We start from the raw sequence: 23800 nt of genomic DNA on the forward strand, positions 1-23800 counted from the left end.
AAAAGCCCAGTACTGCTTCAGTTTGCCTACGGTGGTGAAGAGGGCTCAGACAGCAGTCCTTGAAAAGCTGTGATGCACCGCTGAGACACAATCCTGCCACTTTTCTCAAGTGTGAGGAGCCTAGCACTACTACACCTGTGAATCTAACACACCAACAGTGCCTCACGCGGGATGTGTGCCACCTACAGTAGAAGGTTCTCCCTGAGCTCTCCGTGCGCAGCTAATGGGAGTTTTGTGCCATCGCACCGTAAGAAAGGCGACTTAGTGCTTAAAACTCACACGTAGAGGCTGTTGCCTAAACATCACCCAGAGAGGGATGCACATACAGATCAACTGGAGAAAGGAAGGGCCTTTGAATATTGCTAAGGGAAGTGAAAACTAGCCGCGGGGGGCGGGGGGCGGGGGGCGGGGGCATCTACAACCTACACGTTGTAGCCTTTAAAAGAAGAGGGTGACATCATTAAGTATAGTGTGCCAGTGTGCACCGCAGACCAGCCCCGGGGGGGGGTCACCCCGCTGTAGTTGGGTCACTGTGGCTCAGGATTCGGGAGGCCAAAGCTTTGTGGAGCATGGAAGGGGACCTGTAATGTCAAGTCGGCCAGCGGGCCACGTAGAAGTCACTTTCTCCCTTCCCTTCCCACCCCCAACACCCCCCCACACTTTTTCTTTTCTTTTCTTTGCATTTCAAATGTTGGAAGTGTCAAGTGTGATGACTCAACCCTGTGATCCCAGGAGTTGGGGGAAAGAGGATTGCCATAAATTCAAGCAGCTGGAGCTACATAGTATTGGGAAGAAATGGAATGGAAATCTAAATTGTTCTGCTGGAGTCGGCCCTAAGTAATAAACTGGTTTTCCCACGGTCAGGGACAGAGCAGCTGTGGCTCATACTCACCGAGAGGTCTGAAGCCCTGCCGTCTGGATGCAGGGATGCAGTGATGGCTGTGACGAGTAACGTGCCGTCGGCATGCTGGTCTGTTGCTTAATTCATTTTCATGGCGTGGTAGTGTGGTTTCGATGCGCTGGGAAAATCACTCCAAGGAGCCCCACCCTGATGCCCCTGGGCACGCTTTAGATGTAGTGTTTGCTATTGGGTGTCTTGGGATGTCTACTGGAGGGAGAGAGACCCTAAATGAGGTTGGGTGTAGACTCCCGGAAGTGTGGGACAGAATTGTGGTTCCATGTTCAGTTCACCTCATATCCACATACGCTCACTCTACCATTTCTAGCCAGTGAGACAGCTGCTCCAGGAAACCATGGAATTCCAGACATAATGTCCTTTTATCTATCTTGAGTGACAAAGCATAATTGGCATATGTGAAAAGCCCAACCACCGGGTTAACTTTTCTAACTCGGCATGTAAGGACTGAAATGGAAGAGTAAATATTAAATTAGCCAGTCTGAATGGGTGCGCTGCAGATGGTGGTTCTGTCCCGCCCTGTCCCACGGCCATAAGGACATCCTCCATCAGTAGACTTCCCTTCTTCTTACACTACGTCTAGTCTCTGGTCTCCCAGCACCAGCACATCCAGAGCCTGTAGGTGACTGTTTTGTGAGTTCAGCTAAGAGTGGAAAAGTTGGGCTCAGGTGTCCTGTGTGCCTGGGAAACTACAGGGACAGGCTGGATTGAGCACAGACATTTTTCATGATTACATTGCCTACAGGGTTTCCTCCTGTCCTAATTTGATGTGATTAGGGTGAAATACAAAAATTGTCCTCATTTCTCTCGGCATGGATTGGAGCCGAGCCACACCTCAGGGAAGAAGAGGCGAATACCTACATAACTGTGGCAGTGTAGGGGACCTGTAGGGGACCTGAAGCCTTGTATGTCAGAGAGGTAGGACCTGGACTCACTGTTCCGGGAGGTCTGACGTTACCAGTTCTACAGAGTTAGCGGGTTATGTTAGCCAATCTTCCCATGGCTGTGTCGCCATGTGGTCACCACAGTCGAGGTAAATACTGACGTTCAAATCCATTATTCCTTTCTATTCAATCCAGAAGACCACCCCATGGAATGGTATCCACCATATACAGGGTGAGTCTACCCACCTCAACTAAACTCAAGGTTAACCTGTAAGCCCCACCTGCCCAAGGACCAGTTAACCTCCTTGGATTCTGGGAATTGTAGTTCTTGAATGATAACACCTGCCCAAGGACCAAGTAACTTCCTGGGAGTCTGGAAGTTGTAGGTCTTAGAAAATAACAACAAAGCCTCGTGGGAAAGTACAGTGACCTATGGGTTTTGCCCACATAAATGTCCCACCAACATGTGTATCAGGGCCACCTACCTGTAAAGTTTCCAGGTGGTGTTGATCCTGATAAAATTCCATCTTGGTCAACATTTAAAATTTTAATAAGAACTTGGTTCAAATTTGGCCAAAATGTTGCGACTAGTTTTTCCTGCTGAATTTCAGGACTAACAGAACCTCTCTGGAAGCATCCTCAGACATATATCCGGAAGGGTGATTACCCCATCAACTTGCTAACCAAAAATAACTGTCCCTTAAGGTTATCAGAACTTCAACACGCTGTCACTCTAGTGATGGATGTTACACTTTGGGAAAACGTACCCTGCTTATTCCATCTGAGCTATAGCATCATATACAATTAGTGACTCACTGATGCAGATACCATCAGACATTTGGTTAATATTGCCATAGGGTGGGAGAGGGGTCAGCCATTAAGAAGGATGGCGCATCTACACTGCTTGATTTGAAAAAAAAAAAAAAAGTATGGTTTTCAGTGAAAACATAGCATACAGGAAATAAAGCATAAAGTCAAAGGTTTAAAATAGTGTGTGTGTGCATATGGGCAAGTGGCAAGTGTCTGTGCATATGTGTGTGTGAGAGTTATGCGGAGATCATTCACAAACAGTGTTAGTGTGAATACCTCTGAGTGGTAGAATTACTAATTCCTACTTTCCATTACTAATGTCTTATTTTATAATGGCCAGGAAGGGGTTGATTTCATTCTTGAAAACATTCTAAAGAGAAGGAGGAAGGTGAGGAAGAGGGAAGGGATGTAAACTTTTAAACACCTCCAGCTCCTCTGAAGTAGGAAAAAGCCCTCTAGGAACGATAATCTCACACCAACACTTGAGAGAAAACACACGCTGTTCCTTGCTGGGCCCCGACACCTCTGATCCTTATTAACCTAGTTTTCCCTCTCTTCTTTATCCACGATGAGCATTTTATCTGAAAGACTCTCTTCTTAGAGTAGCGTAATTCTATTTGCCATAAACAGCTGCCTCGGTAGATAACCCTATGATGTTCTTTTCCTCATTTGTCCTAGAATTTTTAAGTGGCTCTAATGATGCTACAGATATTCAAGGAATTAAGTGTGGTCTGTTCCCTCTGAGCTCGGGGGAACAATATATCACCGAAAGCAAGAGTTGGACAGAGAGTCTCAAGTTCCCATGTACATCATGGTCAGCATCACAGAATTAACCAGTAATCCATGAGTGTTGTTATCAGACAGAATTTCTTTTTACAACTTTTGAATTGAATTAGAATTCATTCGTTGGCCTTCAAGCCATCTGCCATCTTAATTGTAGGGCCACTCCTGAGGCCCACTGCAGAGATGCTTAGCTTCCCCCTGCCGCCCCCCCTCAGCCTGGAATAAACATGGCGCTCACATCCAGCCTGCAGTCCGAATGCCATCATGCAGTTGTGCTACTCAGCCTCAGTCCTTCCAGTGGTGGACGGGAATGCTGGGAAGGAACACAGTAAGAGCCTCACCCTCCTTCCACGGTCTGAGAAGGTGGGCCAAGGCAGGTGGCTTGTTCAAGTGTGAGCAGCAGGTGAGCAAGGCTGAAGAGACCAGGAGGAATTCGCTGCCTGCATCGCTCACTGTTGTATCAGGCCCAGTTCAGTGCCTAAAAATGAACATGGGTGGAACGAATGGTTCTAGATGCAATCAAAAACATCTAGACACTTCACTTGTTTCCCCTATCAGGACCCTGTTTGCTTTCTATCCCTGCTTTAAAAGAACAGTATGAAAAAATGCTCAGTAGGGGAAAAAAGACGAAGAATGGGATATTTTGATATCTAGCGTCTTCAAATAATTGTCATCAAATAGCATCGCTAACGGTGAGCTGCATAAGAGGAAACGTACCCTCTAAAACTCCACACTGACTATGCATCTGAAGCGAACCCCGGTTCCGCCGCGTAGACTGACCTCACGCTGGCACATCAGTCTTACTTCCTGCTGCTGGACTGACTGGCTGTTTGTCATCTGTTTCTCCAGCTGGAAGCAGCTCCATCAATGCCAGGACCACAAGGTCAGAAGTAAAACCTGAGGCAGAAAAGGAGCACTCTCTCTCTCTCTCTCTCTCTCTCTCTCTCTCTCAAGAAAAGCAACACTCTCTTTGAGCTTTTATGTTTACTGGGCATGATAGATGACTGACATTTCAATGTCACCAAATAACAACACGAATGTCCTGCAAATGCATTGAACAGTAGTGATGCATGAACTCAGAGCAAAATGGCAGCACAAAAATTACTCCAGAATGATAATATTGATGTCACCCTGAGATGAGGGTGGGATTTGTAGGCTCTTTCCCTAAGGTAACTATGTATGTATGTATGTATGTATGTATGTATGTATGTATGTATGTATATGTATGTTCTCTGTGTGTCTGTATGTATGTTGTTGCCCACATATATAATATAGGCCAGAGGCCAACTTCCAACATCATTCTGCAGAGCCACTCACCTGGCATGGAGCTTGCTGATTGGCTAGAATGGATGGTCGGCAAGCCACAGGGATCCTCCTGGCTCTGCCTCCACAGTGCTGGAGTTAGAAGCACAGACCACCATGGCCAGGCTTTTACATAAATTCCAGGGATCAAACTCTGGTCCTTATGCTCACATAGCGAGCAAGCACTTCCCAGCTGAGCTGTCCCCAGCCCTGGGACGTGGGACTTCTAGGAGGACAGTCATAGAGGGATGAGAATTTTCCTAGGCCATCGTCAGCTTGGAATCACTGACCGTATGAGTGGCTGTTACGTTTCATTGATTGGTTGGTAAGCGTGGCTTCAAAGGCGCTCTATGCTGTTTGCTCAGAAACTGCGGTTTGACTTTGGCTTGCCCCAGGCCATCCACAGTACCTTCACTTGGGTAGCACCTGAGAGAGTCCCAGGGTCACCTGCACTGGAGACATCATTGTCCCTTCATTTTAATGATGCCCTGTGAATGTGTGTGGGCGCTGTCCTTCAAAATATGAATAGCACATTTGGGCTCATTGGCCTAAGTCTGGGGGGCAGAAGAAAATTATTCTGATTTAGCCATTTCAGCCAATTAAGGTAAAGAATGATTACTAATTTTTATGTGAAAAATGTCAGTACCTGGGCCATCAAACCATAGTACAATTACCGATGTAGCCGAAGTTTTGTGATTTGGCTTTCTTGTTGCTTTTATTTTTAAAACTGTTACTTGTACTTCAAAATGGATATTGGTTTTATTTTATTTAACTAATTTCCTTCAAATATACCTCACAGTAGCATTTTGAAAAAAAAAAATCTAAGTATCAGAGCTGTGTAAGAGCAGTGATGAATCTGAACAGCATACTCAGAATGCCTACAAAAGTAGTGGGTTTTGTTTTTATAAGAACTTGAAATATGCTCCTCGGTAATGAAAGCAATTATGCCCACACTAAGATAAATAAAAGAAATAAAATGCATAGCACTAAAGTAACAAGGGAAATTACCAGAATAAATTTAAAATAAGGCAAATAAGAAACAAAATACCATTAAGTACTCGTAAAGATACAAACTGGGTTATGTCTCTCCCCCTCATACTCTCCTGTAGTCTCTAACCCTTTCTTATTGTTGCGTGTGTGTTCGTTCATAGCTTTGTTCCGTTTCTGTTTCGTGATGGAGTCCCATGTATCCCAGGCTGGTCTTGAGTACACTGGATAAACTTCCGCTTCTGACCCTCCTGAGTGCTGGGATGCATGTGCTACCATACCCAGTTTGCACGATGCTGGAGATCAAAGCAAGCACTCCATGCATGCTGGGCGAGCCCTACCAACTGACCTACATCCCTGGATTGCCCCTTTAGAATTATACAAGTCCTTTAAAGAGTCTAATAACTGTCATTTACTTAATAGTTGGGATTAATTTTCTTCCAGACCTGGTAGAACCTAGATACAACCTGAGGAAGTTTAATTTTAGGGCATGTTAAGGCAGAGTGAAGAGTTCCGGAAGTACCCAGTGTCTAGTCCTTAACCAACTTGCACCTCTACAGACTACAGACCATGTGGGCCTGGGAACTCTTACCAGAAGCTTCTCTGGCCATAACACACACCCTGCAGCCTGCTTTCTGCTGGGGAGGAGAGCAGCTGGTACTCCCCTCTCATCAGGTCAGATCGACATGGGGATCATAACCACACGGGGTCCGTCTTCCTGCATGCTAACTGGACGTGCTCATGCTCACCCAGATAGACCAATGGATAAACACGGTAAAAGGGAACACGGGTTCACCCGAATGTTTCTCTCCTGTCTCTTTCCCGACTTTAACTGTGCTGAGCTATTAAGAGCAGCAGAAGACGGAAGGGTTATGTGACTCTTCACTCTGAGAACCTTTCCTCTCGGCCAGAGCTAACTCTCCTGTCGGCCGTCTGAGTTAAGTTTGTTGTTACTGGATGGTGGAGTGTCCTTGTAGTTTTAAAGCTTTTGTACGTGTGTATTTCGTATGCTGTATGTGTTCTCTTTTACCCTCCATCCTCCCCTTCTACCCAACTCCATTGGTCCCTTGAGGGTCCTCCTAAACAGGTGTATATCTAGCTTTATCATATTCACTCAGTATTCTCATCTCCAGTTGTATCCGCTTTCCCTCAGTCAATAAACCAACGTAGCATCATTTCTATTGGTCAGCAACAAATGAATTTCAAAAAGTAAGACAAGCTTCCAAAGACAGTGTTCTCAAATTCTTAAGATAGGTTTGACAACAACAACAACAAAGTAGAGATTAGAAACACGTGTGTCTTTGCTACTTTGTGACTGCCATCTCTTCCTGGTCTTCGGTGTCCATCAACTCCCGAATTGGAAAGGTATTTGCATCAGGTGATCTGCACCACCATGCAGACAGCCACCGTGTCACATAAAGAAGAGACAGAGGAAAGAGACCCTGAGACCTGGGGCTTGATCCAGGCACCACGGTGAGGGGAGGCCTGGGCTTGTCGGACAGAGTGAGACAAGGTTGTTAAAAGACCTCTTGGTGACTGTGACGATGATGCTGCCAGGTGAACTACTGGCCAGGCGAGCCATCTGTTGTCCTGTTCAGAGATGGCTACGCAGATGAGCGAGCTGCCTGGTTAAATTATTTGCAGGACTTTCTCAGAGCCAACAGCAAGGTTATTTACTGCGTTACAAGCTTCTCTGCCAGGGAAGAGTTTTTCCGGAGCAAATAATTAGGTCTCTGCGGCAGTGTCAGTTCACAGGCGCATCAGAGGCCGTGAGGATGTGGGCGTCCCCCGTTCTCTGCATCCACACAGCTGTGAGGTGACCCCACATGCTGCAGCTCCAGCCCCCAGGCCTCCAGTTCCGTTCAAACCTCTCTGGTTTTCTCTTTGATTGTGCTCTGCTCTCTTGGTTCCGGCCCTCTGCATTTAGGTGGTTTGTTGATATGCGCGTTATCTCTTCAAGCATCTCCAGGAAGGCAGAATCCCTGCCTAGCTCATTTCTGCTTCTCCATCGCCCCTGGCCTCCTGCATTGTAGACACATACTGAAAGGTTGTTCAAAAAGAGACTCGAATGGGTTTCTAGCCGGATTTACCTCCCGCCGATAACCGTTGCATTTATTTATTTGTGAAATGAAAAGTCAGTACTTACATCTTAATATCCAGGAGGCTGATGCTTCTTTGGTGCCCCATTGGAAGACGGGTCATCTCCTAGCCACAGGGAGATGATGCAGAGACACTAGATTCACAGAACAGCTGAGACAACCCAGAAAATAGCAGTCTGCGTGACCCTCATCCGAATGATGCCCTGGGACACGTTGCTTTGAACTGTGCTTCTTGGGTAAGCATTGCTCCAAGAAGTTGATTAAATATTCACAGTTTCCATCAACTCATTTTGAAGGTGTTCATGATTTTTTTTACCCAGGTAAGCCATTCATACCTGGTGCTCGGGAGGGTTGCACCTCAAGGTCTCCCTTCTTCAAACTTAAGTTCACGCTCACACAGCTCAGCGATTAAATGTAAGCTCCGAGCTGTAATTTATTGGACTTTTATCACGTATGCCTTCACTTACGAAATCACCAACATCAGTGCTCAATACACCTGAATCCGAACGCTTTCAAAGGTTACTTTTCACGTAGTAATAACTGCAAACTTTGCATTGTGGGAAGTTACAAACACCCACTGAGATTAAATAAATATATAAATAAATAATGTGGTGTGTGAGCCTGGGTTCAGTCCCCAGCGCTGCAATGACAACATTTCCAGTCTGCTGGTCTGTTTTGTCTGCTTCTCCTTTATAGAGTACACGTCCCACTGGGACCATTTTACTGCTTGCATTTCTTTCCTCGCTGATCTAAGCCAGGGCCTTCAGCAGTGCTGGCACTAAGTGGCTGTTGCATAGGCATTTGTCGACTAGTTTTCTCTTCTATTGATGGATCTTGCTGGTGTTTCCTTTTGTGGTTGCTCTTGTTATAACACAGCATTGCAATACAACCTCTCCTTGTGCAACTGTGCATTTCCCTGGGATGAATATGATTTCAGGGATGAATTGCTAGGTGAAAGGTATCTACTCCAAAACTCTTCACTGGCTTAGGATGGGTCTTTAGATTCGTCGAGTGCCAGCTATTGAAAGGGAATGAATAAATCTTCCTTGCAATGTAAACACAAAGCTATGGCAGGGAAGAAATAATAAGATAAGCTCGGCTTTGTTGACCAAAGCAGCTTTGAGTCCCATTATGCAAAGTCCTGCTGCTGCTTTTTAGTGTTGCTTAGTTCAGTCACCTCAGTGAACTTCCTACAGATGCTGTTGCGTCCCACTCTCGGCTAAGTCAGAAATGGCATTTCAGCCAAGTACCTGGAGACCCTAATCAACCTGACCTACCTGCATTTTCAAGGCACCCATGCCGCCTGCCCCACCCATGTAGCCTGCCCCGCCCTGCCCTACCATGCCCCACCCATGCAGCCTGCCCCTCCCTGCCCCGCCCTGCCCCACCCATGCACCCTGCCCCGCCCTGCCCCACCATGCCCCACCCATGCAGCCTGCCCCTCCCTGCCCCACCCATGCACCCTGCCTCCTCCTGGTTTGCTGACTTTGATCACCTTAGGTTTCCACTTATTTTTCATGGCATTTTGTTGTTCCCCAAGGGAAGAATAGACTGCAACTGTCATTGCCAAACCTATGTCAGGGACTCTAAGCTGCCGCCTAGAGAGAAATTAACCCTCAAAGCATCCCACACCAAACAGCAGTGATCTGCAAATTGCAGATTATTTGTGTCATGTGGCGGGTGCCAGTAGCACATCAGAGAGCCGAATCCATTTCCATTTTTATCCCAAGCCCGGGGGCACACGGTTTCCATTGAACCCAGAGGATGTCACAATTACTCCTGTGACGATTTGCAGGGAAATTAAAAGCCAGGGTTGTGGGGGGGGGGGGGCGGGATGAAGGCCCATGCAGTTTTTAACTTTTCAATGGAATGTATTTTCCAAATGAGTTTCGCCTTGGTGATTGGGAAAAGTCAACAGAGACTTTCTGGAAAGCTTGTGGTTGGGTTAACCTCTCCAAGTTCTGTTCCTTTGAGTTGTCTTTGTTTTCTGAAGTTATCAGTAATTCTGACCCAGACCTTGTAGTGCATTCCCAAGCTGCATGACTTGAAGGTGTAAGAATGGAAAGGGTGTGGGCTACAGATACCGACCGAGACAGAGAACAGTTCAACGTTGCCTCCTCCTCCTCCTCCTTCTTCTTTTTTATTGAAATCTATCTTCATATTCTTTGTTTTCAAAAAGCATCTAATTCAGCTAGTTTGGGAGGATTCTCAGAAGGCTGAAGCAGGAGGATCACAACTCAGGAGGATCACAAATTTAAGGCTTGACCTGCAGATTGAGTTCAAAGCCAGCCTGGACAGTTTGGTGAGAATCCATCTCTACAGTTAAAAATTGATCTTGCTGGAGCTATAACTGAGAGTCACAGTGCTTGTTTAGCATGTATGAGGCCTTAGGCTCCCTGCTGGTAATTCCGGCAGCCTGTCCAACCCGAGTCGGTCTCTGATGTTTGTTTCTTCTCTTTGTCCTGTGGTTGTTTGTTTGATGTGACAATGTGTGTTAAACTGTTGAACACTCAGGCTATGAATAGTGTAGGTTGTACTTGCTAGCAGCATAGGTCTCAGATTTCCTCTGGTATCCTGGGCTTGCATGCATGTGTGTGTGTGTGTGTGTGTGTGTGTGTATGTGTATGTGTATATATACATATATATAATTTATTTATTCTTATTTTATGTGTATTAGTGACTGTGTGAGCCTGTCAGATCCTGGAGTTACAGACAGTTGTAAGCTGCCATGTGGGTGCTAGGAATTGAACCTGGGTCCTTTGGAAGAGCAGTCAGTAATCTTAACCATTGAGCCATCTCTCCAGCCCCATATCCTGGGGGTTTTTTGTTGTTTGGGTTTTTTGTTTGTTTTTGTTTGTTTGTTTTCTTTCTGTTTTGTTTTGTTTTGTTTTCTTTCTTTTCTAGTTAGGCAGCTGTATAGAACCGAAGGTCTCCTGCATGCTAGCAAGTGCTCTACCACTGAGCAATGTCCCCAGCCACCCTGGGATTCTTAAGCCCTCCTCCTCTGTGCAATGCGCTCTTGCAGCCAGAATTCACTGTTAGTCTGGAATTCTGTTAATAATTCAATATGGTATGAGCAGGCAATTGGTTAAATCCTCCAGTTACGGGTCTGTCTTTCAATCTCTAAGAAGGGCTATTACTTGGAACCTTGACCTTCAAAGTATCCTCTGCAGTGATGCCCAGCCCTCACCCATGGATGCAGGATTCTCTGTTTCCAGGAAGCCTTTGCTCTTGCTGACTGCCTCCCATCCCCAGCAGAGACAGGCGGGCTGGGGGGGGGGATGGGTCTCTCTGGGTCCTTTACACTGAAGAGTAGACCTTAGTTACAGAGAGGCATGGGAGACCCTGAGAAACATCTGGGAATGCAGACCAGAAAAGTCCACAAAGGGTGGTTTTTCACCCCTAGCCACTGTACACTTCCGCCTAGTGACAGGTCGGAGTTATCAGCCAATCACCAGGTTCATGACCCAGATTGCACATACCCGGCCTGTCTATCCAGATGGCAAGGGGGTGTCTTCCCCGGTGACGTCAGTGCTTGACATTTAGCTTTCCCGGACTACTATTCCTGTCAGGACAGAAGCAGTAGCTCCCGGCTTTTTCCATGGCAGAGCTGGAAAGCAGGAAGTCCCACCATGGCTTCCTGGCATGAGAGTGGGTGCGGTGATTGTTTCAATGGCTGCTTCTCTTTTGAAGGAAGAAAATGTTCCAAGTTCAGTGGCATTAGATGCGGAACACTGCCAATGGCATTAGCAATAATGGTGCTTGCTTGTTTGGTTTTGTTTTTCGTTTTTTTTTTTTTTTTTTAATCTGATGTTTGCAAACTATCTTGCTTTCTTTTACATGCACTCAAACAGGAGGAATATTTAAATATACAGTTAAACAAACCCAGAAGAAATGGAAGAGAGGGAAAAGGGGAGGAGCTCCTTGGAGCTGAGAGGGGACAGTTGGGAGAATGGCAGTCGTGACGAGAGCCACATCTCCCCCCCCCCTTCTACTCCCTCCCATTTTCCTGTCTCCCATTAACCTGAAGTTACATGCAGGGGGGAATGCCCCGACGTTAATGAGTTTATTTGGGAACAGCAGAGTGTTTCAGTAGGAACACAAACGCCATCACTAATGAACCTATTAGAAGAGATCGGGGTGAGGGAAAGGCACAATGGAGAGACTCACAGCGGATGCTAACCCTTGCTCACACAGTCCCCGCTTGGGCAGGCAGCTGCGCAAGTCATTCTTTGCAGGCTCATGGCGGCCTCGTGTAAGATCACACAAGTGCGCTGGAGTCTTCGTGAGCATTTCTCGCTGCCGGGCATGCATCGTGTCCTTCAAAACTTCCTTCTGTTTCAGTTAGAACTTGACACAATTCCATCCGACAAATTTCACATGCTCCCTGCCCTGACACATTCCATGCACCTGCCGGGCCTTTCCAGTTTTGTGGGTTTTAAGCTCCATCTTACACTACATCCGTGTCTGTCCCTTCCCATATTCACGTCCCCACGTTGGGCCCGTGCCCGTCTCAAATACCTTGACTCTGGCTTCCCCTTAATATATGCCATACCCATCCTTGTTTGTTAGTTTGTGGTACCTGGCAGGTGCTGGAGGTAATCGTGTCGTCTTCTGACTATCACTGACATCAATCCATTACTCACGTCTTAAGAGGGTGTACCGGAATATGAATTCTAGAGACGAGCTAATTGCAAATTCTGCTTCTTGTTTTCTCTGACATAAAAAAAAAAAAATAAGTTGAGACCATTTCTCGTCTCGATTTCGAGTCATGTCAACAACCACCGAAAAAGGAGAAAAGGGACTCCAAAACTTTCAGATTCGACAGATAATTTTTATGGTAATGTGTTTTTAAAATATATACCGAGATATAAATATCTTATGCTTGAGTAACTAAAAGGCCCAAATACAAACTTGTAAATTAAATATTAATATGTCAGACCAGAACAAGCAAGCTATTAATTTAATGTGGCAGCCACTGCTGTTTTACTGACCCTGAACAGGGTCCTGAGTAACTGGCCCTCCATCTCTGCCTGCCAGCCTGGACTGGCCGTTTATCGGCTCTTTTCCTTTTGGCCAGTGGTTCTTAACCTGTGGTTTGCAACCCTTGGGGGGGGGATATCAAATGACCCTTTCACAGGGGTCAGTTAAGGCCATCTAAAACCACAAATATTTACATTGCGATTCATAACAGTAGCAAAATTACACTTATGAAGTAGCAGCAACAATAGTTTTAAGTCTGGGGGTCAGCACAACGTGAGGAACTGTATTGAAGGGCCAGGGCATCAAGGGCAGAAGCCACTGCCTCAGGCAGTTATCCTTCCTTCAGCAGAGGCCCTGAACAACAACGCATGTCCCGCGTTCTACCCACCCGTACTCTTCACAGCGTAATTTCCGAAAACTAAACTATCACTCCTTGCCCCTGAAGAGGGCTAACGTAGGAAGACTGGCATGTGGCTGAATGAATTTCCATAGCCCTTCTCGCCAGTCAAATGACAAACCCACCTTCACGAATTCTTTAGATACTCATCAGGACAGCAACCCGGAAATGAGCAAACCTCTCAGGCAGCGCCTTCCTCGCTGGCGAGGCTCCAGCTAGAGGCCTACTCAGCTGTCACTTCAAGGACCCAAACCTCCTTAGTTGACTGGGGCAACTAATTTTTTCATGTTTGACACCAAAATATGTGCATCAGGACTTCCACTTATTAAACCACACTAAAAACCACCCGTATGCCCTCAGTGACTCTTACAAACCACCTTCTCATTATGAGGTGCTGTGTAACATCCAAGACTAAAATGTGTTACAGTGTTTACCACGGCCGCAGAATTTCAATTTCAAAATTGCAGCTGACCCGAGTGTGTCACTCAGGGGTCTCAGAAAAAAAAGAACCAGTAAGGATATATGTATGACGACAGAACTGATATATTGAACACACACACACACACACACACACACTCACACACACACACACTCACACACACTCACACACACACACACAATCACACACACTCACACACACTCACACACACTCACACACACTTACACACACTCACACACACTCACACACTCACACACACACTCACACACTCACACACACACTCACACACACACACACACTTAATGGTCATGACGTCCCACACTGGAGAGGCTAAGAACCTAGGGTTTGCTCCATCCATGAGGCTGGTGTCTCAGCATTTCCGGTGTGAGTGATCTTTAGTCCACACCGGAAATGTGAAGAAGTGGATTCTAAGGACAGTGAAGGCATGCAGCAGCCGCAGGGTAGATGGGCATGCCAGTGAGAGTGAGGGCAAGCAGGCAAAGATCAAAAGCCCCCTGTGACCATGTCCTTGTACCTGACCTGTGACTAGAAGGTGCTCTTCACATTTACAGCAGGCCCTGCTGCTCCAGATAACCTGATGGAGAAAATCCCTCACAGAATTCCCCAGTGGCTTTTGTCATAGCTAATTTAAGATTCGGTTAAGTTGACAACGAAGACTGGTCATCACAAAAACAATCAGGAAGGGATATTTTGGAATTGGTGTACATGGGTACGGGAGCCGAGAAATCTCAACCTGCCCTCTCAAGCCAGAGAACCAGGAGGGTGTGGTAATTGACCTTGAGAACATACGATTAAAGGAGTAGGGTGCTGATCCAAGCACTAGGTCAGAGGGCTAAAGACCAGGGGCTCTGTGGTATGAGGGCAATAAAAAGTACACATCCTGATCCAAAAGGCTTCATTCATCCTTCCCTGTATCCCTCCCCTACATCCTTCCCCTGAATCCTTCCCCTTCATCCTTCCCTGCATCCTTCCCCTACATCCTACTCCTGCATCCTTCCCCAGCATCCTTCCCCTGCATCCTTCCCCTGCATCCTTCCCCTGCATCCTTCCCTGCATTCTTCCCCTGCATCCTTCCCTGCATCCTTCCCCTGCATCCTTCCCTGTATCCTTCCCCTACATCCTACTCCTGCATCCTTCCCCTGCATCCTTCCCTGCATCCTTCCCCTGCATCCTTCCCCTGCATCCTTCCCTGCATTCTTCCCCTGCATCCTTCCCTGCATCCTTCCCCTGCATCCTTCCCTGTATCCTTCCCCTACATCCTACTCCTGCATCCTTCCCCTGCATCCTTCCCTGCATCCTTCCCCTGCATCCTTCCCCTGCATCCTTCCCTGCATCCTTCCCCTGCATCCTTCCCTGTATCCTTCCCCTACATCCTACTCCTAATTCCTTCCCCTGCATCCTTCCCCTGCATCCTTCCCCTGCATCCTTCCCTGCATCCTTCCCCTGCCTGCTACTTATTCTCACTGTCCTGGACGGAGTGTGTGATGCTCACTGACATAGATGAGGGCACCAGCTAAAATGGTAGAAACATTGTGTCTTGCCTCCTCTCCAGGTGTCGCATTGGCCAGTCAAGTTGGCACAGTTATCATTACACCTAATTCCCTGTAAAAAATCCCCTGTCAATATCCAGCCCTATGTGAGCACCTCTCATCGCTAGTCCACACTGTAACTCAGTTCTAACTTCCAACAGCACTCGTGCAAAGGATGATTTTCACCTATGCAAAGGGACGTATTTTCCTTTCTTAACCTGCCCTCACCCAGAAAGCCCGCTCAGTCCCTCCCCCCTTTCTAACCACCTGGTGCCGAGTGAAGGGGAATTGGCTCAGCGCTTCTCTGATGTGTTCTGCATATGATCCAGTTCCCTTAATGGAAATGTCAATGAATTTATGCAGTCCGTGGGTCTTATCTCAGAGGAGCAGGTTTTTAATATCAATTTTGTTTCTGGAGTAAATATTATGAATGACTACAGCCTAACACTGTGGAATAACTCCACCAAGGAGGTAGGGACAGAGCATGTTTTAGCTGATACTAAACATCTACAAATGTGTGCATCTATAAACGTAAGCATGAGTATATAATTTATTTATTTTCATTTTATGACTTGAAGAGCTAGGAAGTAATACCAGTCTCCTTCTTCTTTTCTTTTTAATTTGTTTTTATTTTTGTTGTTGTCTTGTTTTGTTGTGTTTTGCAAGACAGGGCTTCTCTCTGTAGCTTTGGAGTCTGTCCTGGAACTCATGCTATAGACCACGCTGGCCTTGAACTCACAGAGATCCATCTGTCTCTGCCTCCCAAGTTCTGGGATTAAGGGCAATCTCTTAAACTCGAGCAAATCCTGTGAAGACAGGATGCCCAGCCATCTTACCTCCATTTTGAAGCCTTAACCAGTAGAATCCTGGCCCTGGTGGCCAAAAAACACCACCTGGTAGACATGTGAGAACCTACATCACTAGCTCTCCCCTTCCAGCCCCACAGACTCCTAGCTTTGTATCAGGGCACGTTTATAAGTGCCAGAAGACCATGCCATCCTAAGGCCAGGTCATAATCTTCATTCCAGGGGTCTGGCTGGAGTCACATACAGGCTTTTCCTAAAGGGTGACAGTCTGAGCCCAAGCAATGGCCTGCGCTGCTTTGAAGGTCTGGCCCCTTCGTGCTCAGGGAGACGCGTGTTTTCAGCTGTATTTTTGTGTCTTTGTCAACATCAGCATCAGCTGTTGGCAGTCGTAACAGTATACAAGAAAGGATCTACCGCACAGAGTGACGGTGACACTTTTGTGATTAATTCTCCTCTTCCACAGCTGGCTGTCCCAACTCCTTGATTAAAGAGCTCCATCACTTCAGGATTCTTGGAGAAGAGCAGGTGAGTCAGCCTTTCAAAGGCGCATCACAGTGTCACAAAAGACAGACGCTAATGAGACAGTTTGGACCCTCCCTGGGGAGGCAGCATGTGTCTCGTGACCTGCGCGGCACCCTGAATCGGGGAAGAAAGCCACGCCGGAGATGCGCGTTAGGACACGTCCCCCCTTCTCTATCCATCAGACCTGACAGGTTATTAATTGGTACATCTGCTCCCTGCCAGAGCATTTCATCTCAAGACTGGGGTAGTAAGCAGACACTGCAGAGTGGCAGACGAACAAACAAACAAATGCAGAGATGAAGTATGCCTAAGGGATCAATAGTTGCAGACATTCCTGATATGGCTGTGAGTGGGTATGCAGGCTTCATAGCTTCATAGCAGCCATTCTCTACGTGCAGGGGAATATGTAACATCCAAAGGATGGCGCATGCGAGCACACACATGCAAACGCACGTATGCACACACTCACGTGCACGCGCGCACGCACACACGCATCCACACATGCACGCACGCGTATTATCATACTTGAGACTGCTTGAAACCACGTCGGCTTTCTGTGTCTCTGGGTTCACATCTATAGATTCAGCCAACCACAGATGGAAAATATTTGGGAAAGAATCAACAGCAATGACATTAAGGAGCTAGCTCTGGTAAAGACACATGCCACACAAGTGTGATCTGAGTATGAGTCTCCAGGATCCATGTAAAAACCAGACACAATGGCTAATCCCTGTGTCCCTACAGCAGGAGGACAGGGAAACCCAACCCCACCCCAAAGTTAGCTACCATGGCCATGTACAACAAAGGGACCCTGTCCCAGACAAAGTGGGGTATGAGAACTGATATTCAAGGTTGTCTCTTGACCACAATATATGCACTGTGGCATGTGTAAGCCCCCCCCCAAATCATACACATATACACCTAATCAACACAAAAACACTACAGTAGAAATCAGTGCAAATGTTGTAGATACAGTAGAACATTGGACAGTATTTGTATTATATTAGATGTTATTAGCAATCTGAGAATGATTTAAAGTCTACTAGGGGATGTGTATACATTATATGTAAATACTAGTACACTGTCCTATATAAGAAAGTGACTTGAGTACTCCCAAAGTTCTGTATCCAGTGGGACTACCGAAACTAATCCCCGTGGGAATCATGGACAGCTCTACTTCTACTAATCCTTCTATGAAATTACAGAGTCTATATCAGTATGTTAGTCTTGGGGCTAAATTGCCGTTGCAATGCTGACACTAAGTAATTGGCAACATGTTGGGTGACCTGATACTCCGATGTTGATTTTTATTCTTTGCCGGCCCCGTCCACACAACAGGCAGATGGAATTGCACTGATTCACCCGGTTTTGCCAAGGACTTCCGGGGTTTTGTCTCTGTTTGCTATGAGTCTAAATGTCTTGTTATGATAAAAAGAGGGGAGGGGAACCTTGAAAAAAATCAACTAAAGAGACAAAGGGCTTATTCTGCCACTCAGTTCAAGGGTGAAGGGAGGTAAGACTAGGGGCGGAACCCTGAAGCAGCCACTCACAGGGCATCCACAGTCAGGGGGCGAGTGATCCGTGGTATTGAGCTCCTCTGCACTCACACAGACCAGGATCCCGGCCTGGGGAAAGGTGCAGCACACCGTGGGTGTGTCTTCCCAACTCAATATCTGTAACAAGGCGGGCCCAAAGGTCCATCTCCAAGGTGATTCTAGATCTTGTCATGTCGGCAGTGAGATCAACTACCACAGTATGTGTGTATGGCAAAATACACTTGCCTATTACCACAATGATATTATAATACACCTCCCCTTGATACCTTATATTGTGAGCTTCTAGAACTGCAGATACAAATGTTAATTCAAGTCCAAGCCAAGTCAGTCTTCCTGCGTTACTGGCCTTTATCTGGTGCCTCCATACAGACAGCTCCATGATATCCTCATAGCCATTTTCATTGAGAACTTGAGACTTCTTAAAAGAACTAGCAATTATTACCCCAGTGCCTCTGTTCAGATAGTGGAGCCTTCTCTCTAACACGCACCAATATTTGCAAATTGTTTCCATATTTGTTTCAGACTCACTGCGTAATTAATAGGGAAAGAAGCCAACTGTAATAATCTTCCTAGATTTGCATGCAAGTTGGGCCACTTTGCTTTCTCCTAGAATTTAATCAAGCAATAATCAAAATTAATACTACCCTGATTAGTTATGGCAACACAGTACATCACTGTAACATTGATGTCTATGTCCTGGACAACCGAACTCCATTCCTTCCCTCCTTTCATTAAAAGGAAGATAAGAAGGAAGATAATACTGAGCACCCACTGCGAGCTGCGAATCATTCTAGGTTAGGGGGACAAACGTGTGTAAGGAGAAACCACCATCAGCCGCACTTTAGAAAGATAATCTCTGTCATGTGTACGCATGTATTTTGCGATATGATTTTCATTTTATATGTGTATGCATTTTGCCGGTAAGAATGTGTCGTGTGCATGCAGTGCCCACATAGACCAGGAGGGGGAGTCAGATGCTGTGGAGCTGGAGTGGAAGATGATTGTGAGACACTACTTGGGCTCTGGGAATCAGACCTGGGTCCTCTGCAAGAGCAGCCAGTGCTCTTACCCACAAAGCCGCCTCTCCAGCTCCTGACACATTTATTTCAGTCATAAAGCCTCTTTACCACAAACTCAGCTATTCAGCAATGATATTTTTCTTCCGGATAGGGTTTCTCTGTACAGCCTTGGCTGTTCTGGAACTTGCTGTGTAGACCAGGCAGACCACCTGCCTTTGCTTGCTTCCTGAGTGCTGGGATTAAAGGCATGTGCCACCACCGCCCAGCTTGAGCAAAGATTTTTTTTTAAACATCACACGTGAGTGGCATCGCCACAAAGGTTGAACCGAGTCCCAAATCATGTCACCTGGGAAGAGCACCAGGACTGGCCAGCCCTCGGAAGGCCTGCTCCTCAGGAAGGGAGGTGCCACTGAGCCGTACCCACAAGAAGGAAGGTGTTCCCTAAGAACACAAGAGCAGACATGTTTTACTGCCGAGCCTTCCCCAGACGGTAAATGGAAATAAATACCACCCGTGACTCCCTGACCAGGTGTCGTGGAAAGGCGGTGAACGAGCGTGAGCCGAGTGGGAGGAGGAAGACGTGCCATAGGGGAGCAGCATGAGACCACAAGCGATGCTAAATCTCCACTTGAAGGGTGTGGTCAGATGCATCGTTTCAGGAGAGAGCAGCCCGGTCCAGGGCGAGTGCTTGTATTAGGAGTGCATCTAAGGCTGTGATAAAACGCCACAGCCAAAGCAACTTACAGGAGGGTTTATTTGAGGCCTACAGTTTCAGAGGGATAGAAGTTCATCCGTGCCCATCATGGCTGGCAGGGGACATGGCACCTTACAGGCAGGCATGGGGTTTGAGCGGTAGCTGAGGGCTGACATCTTGACTCACACGCACAAGGCAGAGAGAAAAAGAGCTAGGAATTGCTGACATCGTTTGGAACCTCAGAAACCAACGCCAGTGCCGCCTCCTCCAACATGACCACACCCACTCCCGAAAGGCCACACCTCCTAACCCTTCAGAAACTGTTCCACTAACCCGGTAACCAGGGGCCAAGTATTCAAATGGCCAGTGGGGGCCATTCTCATTGAGACCACCTCGGGCCCCAGGTGGGGGAAATGTTACTAAGCCTAGATTTTTTTTTTTCCTTCAGAGTCGGCAAACAGGACTGTGGATATCTTTGTTTTATAGGCAGTGGTTACGGTGGTAGGTAATGCAGTCTGGGTCAGACTAGAAAGAAATTAAATTTGGAGAGGGTCGATGGCCAGAGAAAACATTGGTCCCAGTAATTAAAAGTCTCTATGAGGTTGAATTAAGTCGCGTACATGTCTCATTAAAAGTTTAAAAAAAAAAAAATAGGGGATGCTTCCTGGAAAGAAAACCCGAGGAGTCAGTACCTTGTGTGTGGGTGATGCAGCCTAAGGAGAACTGTGAGAATAGGAGATGAAAAGTATGAGTAGGAGTTCAGGTTCCCTAGGGTAACCACAAAGCCAGGAGCGGAGCTGCAGGCTGAGCTAGAAGCTCGAGGACAGTAGTGACCAGGGAAAGGTGTGAAGCCAGATGGCCGAGGGCTCCAAGAAGTAGGGCGCTTGCAAGAGAGACGGGGACTGGCGGTTTGGAGGGGCCCGGAGCCCGTGAAACAGAAGTCTCAGTTCACCTGGACCGGAGGGTGGTGGAGAGGTTTGGGTAAGCTGAGGAAGGACAGTTTGTTTCTCGTGGATCAGGAGCACAAGGGTAGACCGAGGAGAGAGGGGAGGAGCCAGCATTGGTGTGTACCGGGCAATGTGCAGTGACATGGCGAACACACAGGACACAGACCAAAGACCAAACCCCAGCAGGGTACCACGTGGGGAGTGGGGCAGGGGCCGTCTGCTGAGCTCTGCAGGAAATCCTGTCCCCTGGACATGCCCCCAGCACCTCTCCCTGGGGAAGTGTCAGAAGGTCCCCTTCATGCTACAGCCTGGCTCACATCCAAGAGTAGATCCTCGTAGGGATGAGACCATCTAGTAGGAACCAGAGAATGTCTACGGAAAACCGAGTCGCTGACGTCCTAACGGGTGCATTCAGTGAATGCTCCCTTGCAACGAACCCGCCTCAGTGTCTCACCCACAGCCATACTCAAAGTTTGTGAACAAATTATACCCTCCCGCACTGCCCCTGGAACCACCTAGGACCTCAGACCTGCTTCAGCACTGGGTGGAAAAACCTATTCCAAAACGAAGCGAGAGCTGTGGCCATCCTGGCCCAGGGGGACACAGGAAGGAAGGCGGGGTAGGCTTAGGGACCACAGCCCCTTCTGAGGAGGGGACTGAGATATGCCAACTAACGTAAAGCCACTCCAAGCTTTCGGTCTGGGAACAGAGGAAAAGACAAACACTGTGTGCATAAAAGGGAGCAGGGCTAGGGCCGTGCCCAAAAGACGTGGGCTTGGAGCTGCTGCTTTCTCCCAGAGCATCACCGGCCCCATCAGCTACAGCTCTTGGGAGGTGGAGATCTGGCATGCTTCCTGCCTGCCTAGCCTTGCCTTCCCTGAAGATACCCAGAAGACTCCACCGGCAGCAGCACACCCCCACCCACCACCAACACCGGAAAGCTGAGACACAAATTCCTGGCACCGTGCCCCGGCAAGCATCCGAAGGGCGGGCCTCCTAAATTACAATCCAGGGTTCTGTCCGCCTGTGTCCAGTGTGGGCTGATGGGCTCCCACCTTGCATTTGATTTCGCCAATCCCAACGATTGCTTTCTCTACACAGTGAGCAGGGCCCGGCCCTTTCTCTAGCCGATTCGCTTCATCGGCGGCTGACGGATGTCCGGGGACGGAAGGAACATTACCAGCCGTGGCACAGAGAATGGGAGCAGCAGGTAGCAGGAGCCTCCACTGAGATGGCCACTGACTCTCTCCGACTAACAACCTGCAAGTGAGGAAAAATAAGAAGGAGATTACCGTCAGTTTGAGGAGTGCTTAAAAAAAAAATTTAAAAATAAACCTTCTAATCATGCACGTGGAAAAGAAGTATGACATCCTCTGAATAGCAAGGGGAAATGTTTTCGCAGAAGTTATTGATCTTTTATGGGGGTTTTTAGAAAATATATATTTTAATCCAAACAAGTAAACAATAAATGGATATTTTTTTTTTTTTTAGTTTTTAAGAGGTGACTAACGAATGAATACCGAGCCACAGGTCCTTGTTTTCTCCTCTCAAAGGGAAGAAAGTAAGGAAATGCAGGCAGGTTGCCATGGTGGGAAGAATTATCTTCATCCTGGCCTGAGTTCTAGTGTTGAATAGCCATGCACTACCAGCATGGAACCCAGACTCCACATCCCTGTGACTCCCCCCCCCCCCAAGGCTTCACCCATCACTTCCCAGGGGAAGGATTCAGCAAGTAGGCAAAGGGCCGGCCCAGGCGTGTGGCACCAAGCGCAGCATTCCCAAACAGCAACTCTTCATCTCTCTCGGTGATCCTGAGGGGCCGGCGCCACACCACCCACCCATGAAGGGACCCCCATGGCTTCAGCTAAGAATTAACAGAATTAGCCAGAATTGATGCTGGGAGGTAAGAGAGACCCAACAGCTGTGCCTGAGTGCCCCCAAAAGGATGCTCTGGAAAACGCCAGGACAACATAAAACCAATCTACTTCCTCCTTCCGAGCAGTCGCCTGGGGGCAGGCAGCTCCTGGAAGGCTGTCAAGTCCTGACTCATTGTCACAGAACATCTGCCAGCTTCTCCCCATCTGAGTTTCAGCCTCCTCCCCCTGTTCTTAACATTTCTCTGACTTTTAAAATTTAGACTCCTTCTTGCTTTTTTTTCCCCACGAAAACATGCAGATTAAGGCTGAGCGTGAAGCAGATGACAAGAGGCCACGCAAGCACAGGTCCTTCCCAGCCTGACCCCTCGGGCCCTCACCCATGCCTTTCACGGACTTAGCACGCAGTCAGTAGGTTATAAAGAAAAAGGACCATCACCAGCCCACTCAGGGCTTGAACTTGTGACCTCTGCCTCTTTTGGAATGATCACCTGCTCAGCCCAACTCTTCTATCCCAAGCCAACAAAACAGTGTCCATTTTACTATATTATCCTGTGAGCGATTATTTAGAACCCTGAAACATGATTGATTCTGTTGAAACCTGAACGAGTCTGGCACTTTCAAATGACAACTGGTTTTGTTTTCAAGAGAGACTCTGTGAGGATGCACACATAAAGATGGGATAGTTTACTCCACAAATAAGGTATAAAGCCTAACACTGAGCTAAGACCTTACTGGGGTAAGGCATTCTTACAATGCACTTCACAGTATTTCTCCATAAACTATCAGAAAGTGTTTCGTTATTCTCCTTGGGTAAAAAGTCATAGCTCCCTTGTTCGCAAACATTATATAGCATTATATAAAAACAAATTATTTTAGATATGGTGGTTAATCTAAATTATCAACTCTATGAGATCACTAGGTAAAGGGTCCTCTAGAAGTGCCTGTGTGTGGGGGGGGGGGTTATCTTGACTAGATTAGCTAAGGCGTGAAGACACGCCCACCGTGGGCGGCATCACTCCCTAGGCTGAGCACCAGCACCCATAGCTCTCCTCTTCCTGGCTGTGGCACAGTATGATCAGCCGCTGCAAGCTCCTGCCGCTTCAAACGGTGAGCCAAAGCACGCCCTTCCCTCCTCGGTTGCTTTTCTCCAGGTGTATTCACAACTGGAAAGGTGAGATACTAGTTACCTGTGAGCTAGCCACTTTAAGAAATCATATCTGAAAATTTAC

General features: G+C 47.3%; 1 protein-coding gene across 1 annotated transcript in view; it reads left to right on the plus strand.

Annotated features, from left to right (window-relative positions):
- The window catches only part of Prkn (parkin RBR E3 ubiquitin protein ligase), a 959805-nt gene that overhangs the window by 777040 nt on the left and 158965 nt on the right, over positions 1-23800 (plus strand). The window contains exon 8 of the mRNA XM_051206078.1: positions 16420-16481. Coding sequence (XP_051062035.1) covers positions 16420-16481 — 62 coding nt within the window. The remainder of the gene's footprint in view (positions 1-16419; positions 16482-23800) is intronic.

Source organism: Phodopus roborovskii, unplaced genomic scaffold, assembly GCF_943737965.1.
Source record: "Phodopus roborovskii unplaced genomic scaffold, PHOROB, whole genome shotgun sequence".
NCBI lineage: Eukaryota > Metazoa > Chordata > Mammalia > Rodentia > Cricetidae > Phodopus > Phodopus roborovskii.